General features: G+C 40.1%; 1 protein-coding gene across 3 annotated transcripts in view; it reads right to left on the bottom strand.

Moving 5' to 3' along the window:
* Positions 1–4,863: 4,863 nt before the first annotated feature.
* The window catches only part of LOC149455135 (putative oxidoreductase ZK1290.5), a 188,086-nt gene continuing 183,139 nt past the window's right edge, over positions 4,864–9,810 (bottom strand). For all 3 annotated transcript variants that reach the window (XM_089686594.1, XM_089686590.1, XM_089686589.1), the window contains one exon: positions 4,864–9,784. In XM_089686594.1, coding sequence (XP_089542720.1) covers positions 9,683–9,784 — 102 coding nt within the window. In that variant the 3' untranslated portion in view covers positions 4,864–9,682. The remainder of the gene's footprint in view (positions 9,785–9,810) is intronic.

The raw sequence follows: 9,810 nt of genomic DNA, 5'->3' as shown, positions 1-9,810 counted from the left end.
GTCTCCTGAGGTTATCTTTAAAAAAACGCTAAGCGCAAATGCACATAAACGAGCATAAACGCGGTATGCAAATGTGCCAAAACAGACGTTTTTTAACCTACATTTTCCAGCAGTCAGTTTCCATCATTCAGAAGTGTTTTCCAAATGTCTCGTGTATTTAACCCCTCAATTCAAGTTTCCTGTTGGTTGGATAAAGGCCAAGGGTGGGTTATTGCTTATACAGGAAGCAGGAAAAAAATCTCTCTTCAGGGATGCAGTGATCAGAAATCAGAAGTTGCACAAATTCAGTTTCTTCGCCAACATGAATATGCTTCCAGTTACAGGTTTCTTATGTTATCAAGTTGCTCACAGCAACCAACAATTAGCATTCTCATTACTGCAGAATTATTGAAAATAATGGTATATTTCATTATAACATATATTATAACATACAGTCAGGTCCATAAATATTGGGACATCGACACAATTCTAACATTTTCGGCTCTATACACCACCACAATGGATTTGAAATGAAACAAATAAAATGTGCTTTAACTGCAGACTGTCAGCTTTAATTTGAGGGTATTTACATCCAAATCAGGTGAACAGTGTAGGAATTACAACAGTTTGCATATGTGCCTCCAACTTCTTAAGGAACCAAAAGTAATGGGACAATTGGCTTCTCAGCTGTTCCATGACCAGGTGTGTGTTATTCCCTCATGATCCCAATTACAATGAGCAGATAAAAGGTCCAGAGTTCATTTCAAGTGTGCTATTTGCATTTGGAATCTGTTGCTGTCAACTCTCAAGATGAGATCCAAAGAGCTGTCATTATCAGTGAAGCAAGCCATCATTAAGCTGAAAAAACAAAACAAACCCATCAGAGAGATAGCAAAAACATTAGGCGTGGCCAAAACAACTGTTTGGAACATTCTTAAAAAGAAGGAACGCACCGGTGAGCTCAGCAACACCAAAAGACCCGGAAGACCACGGAAAACAACTGTGGTGGATGACCGAAGAATTCTTTCCCTGGTGTAGAAAACACCCTTCACAACAGTTGGCCAGATCAAGAACACTCTCCAGGAGGTAGGTGTATGTGTGTCAAAGTCAACAATCAAGAGAAGACTTCACCAGAGTGAATACAGAGGGTTCACCACAAGATGGAAACCATTGGTGAGCCTCAAAAACAGGAAGGCCAGATTAGAGTTTGCCAAACGACATCCAAAAAAACCTTCGCAGTTCTGGAACAACATCCTATGGACAGATGAGACCGAGATCAACTTGTACCAGAGTGATGGGAAGAGAAGAGTATGGAGAAGGAAAGGAACTGCTCATGATCCTAAGCATACCACCTCATCAGTGAAGCATGGTGGTGGTAGTGTCATGGAGTGGGCATGTATAACTGCCAATGGAACTGGCTCTCTTGTATTTATTGATGAGGTGACTGCTGACAAAAGCAGCCGGATGAATTCTGAAGTGTTTCGGGAATATTATCTGCTCATATTCAGTCAAATGCTTCAGAACTCATTGGACGCCGCTTCACAGTGCAGATGGACAATGACCCAAAGCAGACTGCAAAAGCAACCAAAGAGTTTTTTAAGGAAAAGAAGTGGAATGTTATGCAATGGCCAAGTCAATCACCTGACCTGAATCCGATTGAGCATGCATTTCACTTGCTGAAGACAAAACTGAAGGGAAAATGCCCCAAGAACAAGCAGGAACTGAAGACAGTTGCAGTAGAAGCCTGGCAGAGCATCACCAGGGATGAAACCCAGCGTCTGGTGTTGTCTATGCGTTCCAGACTTCAGGCTGTAATTGACTGCAAAGGATTTGCAACCAAGTATTAACAAGTGAAAGTTTGATTTATGATTATTATTCTGTCCCATTACTTTTGGTCCCTTAACATGTGGGAGGCACATATGGAAACTGTTGTAATTCCTACACCGTTCACCTGATTTGGATGTAAATACCCTCAAATTAAAGCTGACAGTCTGCAGTTAAAGCAAATCTTGTTAGTTTCATTTCAAATCCATTGTGGTGGTGTATAGAGCCAAAAATGTTAGAATTATGTCGATGTCCCAATATTTATGGACCTGACTGTATATAATAACAAAAAAAAAAGTTTGTACTTCAAGCAATTGTACCGTCTATATGCACTGCTCAAAAACCTAAAGGAACACTTTTTAATCAGAGTATTGCATTAAGTCAATTAGACTCCTGGAATATTGATCTGATCAGTTAAGTAGCAGAGGGGGTTGTTAATCAGTTTCGACTGCTTTGGTGTTAATGAAATTAGCAACAGGTGCACTAGATGGGCAACAATGAGACAACCCCCAAAACAGGAATGGTTTTACAGGTGGAGGCCACTGACATTTTGTTCTCTACTCATCTAATTTTTTTTCTGTGTTTCACTAGTTTTGCACTTTGCTAGGGTCGGTGTCACTACTGAAAGCATGAGGCGATACCTGGATCCTACAGAGGTTGCACAGGCAGTGCAACTCCTCCAGGATGGCACATCAATACGTGCCATTGCCAGAAGGTTTGCGGTGTCTCCCAGCACAGTCTCAAGAGCATGGAGGAGATTCTCGGAGACAGGCATTTACTCTAGGAGAGCTGGACAGGGCCGTAGAAGGTCCTTAACCCATCAGCAGGACCAGTATCTCCTCCTTTGTGCAAGGAGGAACAGGATGAGTACTGCTAGAGCCCTACAAAATGACCTCCAGCAGGCCACTGGTATGAATGTCTCTGACCAAACAATCAAAACAGACTTCATGAGGGTGGTCTGAGGGCCCATCGTGCTTACTGCCCGGCACCATAAAGCTCGATTGGCATTTGATATTGAACACCAGAATTGGCAAGTCTGCCACTGGCGCCCTGAACTTTTCAGAGAAGAGAGCTGGTTCACCCTGAGCACATGTGACTGACTTGGAAGGGTCTGTAGAAGCCGTGGAGAACATTATGCGCCTGTAACATGTTCATGTATATGTAACATGTTCAGCATGACTGTTTTGGTGGTGGATCAGTGATGGTCTGGGGAGGCATATCCATGGAGGGAAGCACAGACCTCTACAGGATAGATAATGGTATCCTGACTGCCATTAGATATTGGGATGAAATCCTTGGACCCACTGTCAGACCAAACACTGGTGTGGTAGGTCCTGGGTTCCTCCTGCCGAACAATAATGTCAATAATGTTGACAATGTAGGTTGATAATATTAATTTCCATCAAAAGATGGTACATCCCTACGTCCCTAACACATTACCCAGTCTACATTGGTATAGATATCCAGCATGATATTTTTCCCCTTTGAAATCTGACGTGTTTTCAAAGTGTTGAGCAGTGTAGTTTGCAGTGATACATGAGTTTTTAATAGATCTGTTATCAGAGCGTACCAAATGCTGTTTGCATATACCAAACATTGATAAATGTTTGTGACTCTTTCAGCAAGTTTTTTCATCTGACTGTATGCTAGTTACCAATTCATCCAGAGTCATAGAAAATCAATACCAGATGCCTCAGAAACACTTCCCAACTGCCTGTATAGTATTTGGGAAGAATTCTTATTGAGTGCTATTACAAACGTCCCAAATGTCCACAAGCTTCAACACCTACCAAACATTGCTTGCACAGCACATCACAGCAACGCAAAAGCTTGTCTTGAAAGTGAATGTGTACTAACATTTACTTGGGCTGGATTCGCACTGTTGCATTGTGTTTAAAAAATGAGTAAGTGCCACACTAGAAATAAGTAACATAAATATATACCTTTTATATTAATAAATCCTGTGTATAAATAAACACAAAGAACCTAAATATATATCTTTTATATTAATAAATCCTGTGTATAAATAAACACAAAAAAACCCACTTAATATACTGTGAATAATAAATGTTCAGCATATAATGTACATAAAAGTCGTAGGACTTAAAATGTTACTAAACCCAGGACCCCACATTCACTATATCTGGTCTCCTACAGTACACAGAACATTGAAGTGCAATTAATTTAGTAAATATAAACTGCTAAACACCTTTTCTCATCAGCAGTTAGAGCAGTTTTGTGACTTCTATCAGTGTCCAGCAGAGCACTGGTTAAAGCTCGTAGGAGGAGTTTTTATTTTGCTCTAGGAGAATGCAGAACTCCTGATCTCTGTCTGGACAGTGTTGGTTGGGCCTGTGCTGATCACATGCACTCTCCCAAGAAAAAAAAACTTCTCTACCAATACAGACCAAACTGAGCATGTGCAGAGTGCCTCCACACTGTCTTATCGGGAGATAAGAGGGGGACATTGGAAGAAGGGGAGGAACAGAAAGTCAGGATCAAACAACATTTTTACACAATACAGTGGATTAACCCCTTAGGTTCTACAGTGAGTAGGTTTACTGCATATACAGACTGATTTTATTATAGGTTTGGTAACACTTTAAGCAAAGTATTAAGGAAGCATTTCAATTTCCTTCTATTACCTCCTTTGTACACAGGCCCTCAGTGTCTGGATAGATAATTTGTGACTACAGTCCTCTGCTTTGGTCTAAAGATGGCCATACACCAGTAGAATTTAATTTGATAGTACCTTTATGGACTCAGCAAAGTCATATAAAAAACCCTGAAAAATGTTGTTTGACTGCCATGACAATGTTTTGAATTTTACATTTGATTTCAGGATGTACATATGCATTAAAATAAGTTTGACTTTTCCCAAAGGAAACCGTATTCACAGTTAGAATTTCAGGCAAGAAAAAAAAAACTCCAGCATTCTCCTTCAATTTTCCTCAACACTACGGTCAAAAATGTTCATGGTTTTGACATTAATGAAATTCTTCTGTATGGCCAGTGTAAGAGATATCTGTTCTTTGAGGCAGATGTGGCAAATTGCAAAAATGACATCCAACCAATTGTTATTTTATTAAAGGCTTAAATAATGAAGTCTCAGCAGCAAATGACATGTAGCTCTGATTGGCAAAGAAATATATAATGAAAATTCACACTTATATCCTGACGTGACCAATCATGATTAATATCACCACTTTCCATGCCACCCAGCTGGCAATAGATGGAATGGAATATGATGAATCTGTGATAATCTGCTTGTAGATACAGGCACGTTTTGCTTTAGTGAACAAAATTTCTACAACGTTAGAAAAATTCCACATAGGAATATATACAGCAGTCTGTTAATGCTTGTGGGACCTTTTCATGTATCTGGACAACCATATAACGACAAGGTCAGAAGGCATATACTGTATGTCTATATTGTACTCAGAATTTTAGGAAAATGAGCATATATTTGATCTTTTAGGTAAAAAGTTTGCCCCATCTATTGATCAAAAAAGGCTTGTGCAAACACATTTTTACATTTTATCTACTTGGAAAATGCTAACTTTTTTTCTGGTTAATTTTATTTTTAGTCTTTAACCACTTGCCCTCCTGAGGATTTACCCCCCTTTATGACCAGGTCATTTTTTGCTTTATGGCGCTGCATTCATTTAAATGAAATAGCGCAGTCATGGAACGCTGCACCGAAATGAAATTTACATCCTTTTTTTCCCACGAATTGTGCTTTTTTTCGGTAGTATTTGATCGCCTTTGAATTTTAAATTTTTTGCGCTATAAAACAGACCGACAATTTTGAGAAAAAAAACAATATTTTTGACTTTTTGCTATTAAACATGTCTAGTAAAAAAATTTAAAAAATCAAATTTCGTCATAAATTTAGGCCAAAATGTATTCTGCTCCATGTCTTTGCTAAGAAAAAATCCCAATATGTGTAAATTAATTAGTTAACATGAAAGTTATAGCGCTTACAAATGGCAGTATAGATACTGGATTTTTTTTCCCACTAGTAATGGCGGCGGGACTGCAGTGGACATTCTGACACTGGGGGGAACTGACTTGGTGTCACTGACATCCTCAGTGAAACAAATACAGTGATCAGTGCTAAAAAAAAGCACTGACACTGTACTAATGGCACTAGGCAGGGAGGGGTTAACATGAGGGGCAATCAAAGGGTTAACTGTATGGCGGGAGTGTTTTACTAGGGGGCGGTGTGTTGGTGCTTCACTGTAAGCACACTGCTCTGGATGGCTGTGCTGTGCACAGCCACCCAGAGAAGTGTGCCCAAGCTGACAGGGAGAACTGTTAGTAAACAAAACAGTCCCGTCAGAGATGCTCGGTAATCACCGGGCACCGGTGGGTAATCACTGGCCGGGACCCAGTGATTGACAGCCATGAAAGGAGGTGCGGATATGGCGCGTGCATGGCACGTGTGCGCCCCCTACCCGGAAATGCAAAATCATATATATATATGTATATATACATGATTTTGCACACCTGTGCCGCCCTGTAGCAGTATTTCTGCTATAGGGTGGTCAGGAAGAGGTTAAAGTATAACTAAAGTCATTTTTTGGATAAAGTGGAATGGGATTAGAACACATGTCGGTTGTTATTGCTGCCTGTGCCCCCGTTAGGGAGATTCACTCTCTCTATTTGTCCTGTTTACTGTTATCATCAACTGTAAAGTAAAAGAAAATTCCATATTTGGGTCGTTCCCAGAACTGAAACTGAAGGGAAATTTTCCAATAGGGACACTAGTTCTGGTTACAACCAAGGATTCCTTCACTTTGGAGGGATTCCCGTTCACTCTTTGTTTTAGCTATGGGGCAGAAAGTGAAGGAAATTCTCCCCAACACATAGATGACAAAAAAAAAATCTGACAGGGGTTCTAACACTCCCCTACTATATCCAAAATGAAGAAAAGAAGCTTTGCCATTAGTTCTCCTTTAGGAATTGTCTGTATTACCTGACCTCATGCATGTTGCATGAAACTAAAGTACCAGTTTAGCCCTAATACTAGGATGTGGCTGCATTTTATATGGACTACATTTAAAGGCTTAAGTCAGATATGCAGCATGATGACTAATTCCCTTATAGCCTGTAATCTTATAATACACTTACATTTTCATTTGTAAAACATACAGTACAGCATATCAGTGCAGCAATAGGCAATGCCAGTTGCATGCCTCAGACAATTGAATTTCTATGACATACTACACGTGTTTAGACAAAATTTAGAAATACAGAAAAAGGGCATGGCATAATATTAGTATTTGGGCCATTTCTTGTACTTTCAGCTATTTTAAGGCAAAGAAAATGGTTGAAAAACAATTAAGTCCAATGACAAACAGAAACCGGGAGCTTCACAACAGATCACCATTATGACCATAACCAAATCTAACCAGACTTCATTAAACTATTCAATAATAATAAAGATGCCACAAGAGTAGGTGGATCACCCCTACATAATTACTCTCTGTCTCATGACTAAAGATGTAGGTTATAACCGAGCAATACTATAGCATATGACGTCATTACACCCGGTGTCAGGAATCAAGGAATGACCAGAAAGGTGTGGACTGACACAGGGAAACGCAGGTTTCAGGTATAGTATAATACAGGTTATTATTAGCCACCCAGATATATATATATATATATATATATATATATATATATATATATATATAAACGTACAGTGAGCAAACCAACCTTCCACTAATCTTTAGGAGGTGCAGGAACACAGGCGTAGTCAGGGCTGGAGAGGTGGAACGGTCAACAGAGATCAGGATCAAGCCGGGTCAGCAACGAAGCAGGAACACAGAATACAGGTACAGAGGCTCATGGGAAAACATACACCAAGGCCCAGAGCACAGGCCTGGTCATGCCTTATATACACCTTTCTGCAATCAGCCCCAGGTTTGGCTGATTGTGAGCTTCTGGCTGCTAAGAGCACCCGCTGGTCAGCTCTGGTACTGCAGCCCACACGGCAGGTGAGTCCCACCACCAGTGCTGAGAGCACCCGCTGGTCAGCTCTGGTACTGCAGCCCACACGGCAGGCGAGTCCCACCACCAGTGCTGAGTCCATTCCTGACACCCGGAAGCGATGTCCACAGGCGTCCTCACAGACATGTGAGCATACCGGATCGGACATGAAGCCGTACATGTGATGCCTTACATGGCTCTACAATACACGTCTCCCAGCATAAAAGTAATTCCAGGGACAACTGCAAGGCCTCTACGGGGAACAGTATAGCAGTCAGCAACGGACGGAGACACATCTGAGATCCTATATCCACCACCAAGTTATGAAGTGCCAGATACACTCTTGGTGAGTGATGTAATCACTATCTCGCAACGTATCATTTCAGCTGGAGTTGTTTCTATATTTCCAATATGCTGTTCAGCTCATACCCCTATATCATCTGAAGCATAATACTTATGACAACTTATACTTCTGCTAGAACAGTCATCCATTTTCCTGCAGTCCCTGATCTTAAGCACATGATGACTAGATAATGACTGTCTCTTAACATCATTTCAGACCCTAATGATTTATTCATATGGACACTGGGCTGACTGAATTGTGCGCCTTTGGATTACATATATTAATATTTCCTATGCATAGGATGACTGGAACCTATGTCACTCAGATTCCTATCAATATTTTTTCTCCAATATGGTCATTATTTATGATGTCACGGTCTTTTGCTTTTCAATAGCTATTTATTGAATTACTTTTTTACTCCTTCACAGGGTCATGTATTATCTTATATTGACTAGAGCATACTTGTGATTATTGGCATATTACATCACACTATTATTGATAGCCTGTTGATATCGCAATCTGGATTGCAGATTTTTGTAATCATTTGTGGTGTGTGTTTTTTCACTTTGCAAGGTTTCATCTTTTTGTCAGATTTATAATAAAGAATTTTTTGTACTTTGAACTACTCTGCCTGGGTTTATCTAAAACCGTTCTTTCACAGCCTTTTTTATGGTTGTTTTTTTTGTGCTTCATTAAACTATAGCCTGTGAAAAAGAAAACATAAAAACACACACAGTACTCTGACTGGGGGACAATACATTTTTACCCATTGACGGTAAAAAAATGAATCCTAAAATCAGTGGCAGATTTCACTGTGGGGGTCACCACAACATGAGGAACTGTATTAAAGGGTCACGGCCTTAGGAGGGTTGAGAACCACTGCCCTAGAAGCTTCAGGTTGCCTCCATTAGTACCTTTAGTGAAGACTATGTGCAAATATGATCAGTACAGTCAGACATAAAGGTAGCTGAAGTTATATGGAAGTCTCCACAACACCTGACTCAATGCTAGTCCTTTAGTTCACCTGGCTGGCTCACTGACCAATAAGAAGTTTCAAAGGTTTGGTCAAACTTGGTTGTTACAAGAAAGCTGAGCTTAGCATATAACTTTAACTGGCTATATCCCTGGATCTATTGACTGTTTCGGGCATAAACTGAACTCTATTTATGTACGATGCGTTCAAATGCATTCAAATTCAGGATACGTTCAAATTTAACTACCTGGGTTTGTAACAGGCATACATTAATCTGTTACCATCTACCACTTTCCCAAGAAAAATCCCACAGAAATGTACTTGGTGTTAAGTAAATGTTTGAAATGCAATTAAACCACAAAGACAACAGACAACACAAAACAAAAATAACACATTGCATTTAAATAATAGTGTTTTTCATTTGGGTCAAGAGTAATTGCAGCTAATAGCATTAGCACTCTAACTGGCATGCCTATAATCACTGTTGGATGACCCGTGTGATAGTGGTTATGATGTGCTTTCCACAACAGAGCCTCCAGTGTATTGAGAGTTGGGTCTGTATTCTGGATTCATCCTCTCCACAGTGGGTATGTCAGATGAATGAGCTTCCTGTTACTATGCAGGGATGATAAATGTTCCATGTCATTCTGCTGCAGTTCAAAGTCAAACACCTGTCAGACACAGAACCAATAATTAG

The sequence above is a fragment of the Staurois parvus genome, unplaced genomic scaffold, assembly GCF_062004578.1.
Source record: "Staurois parvus isolate SC_StPar_1 unplaced genomic scaffold, SC_StPar_1.0 ptg000402l, whole genome shotgun sequence".
In the NCBI taxonomy this organism is placed as follows: domain Eukaryota; kingdom Metazoa; phylum Chordata; class Amphibia; order Anura; family Ranidae; genus Staurois; species Staurois parvus.
The sequence above is the reverse complement of the archived record's forward strand: the minus strand, read 5'-3'. Positions and strand labels throughout refer to the sequence as shown.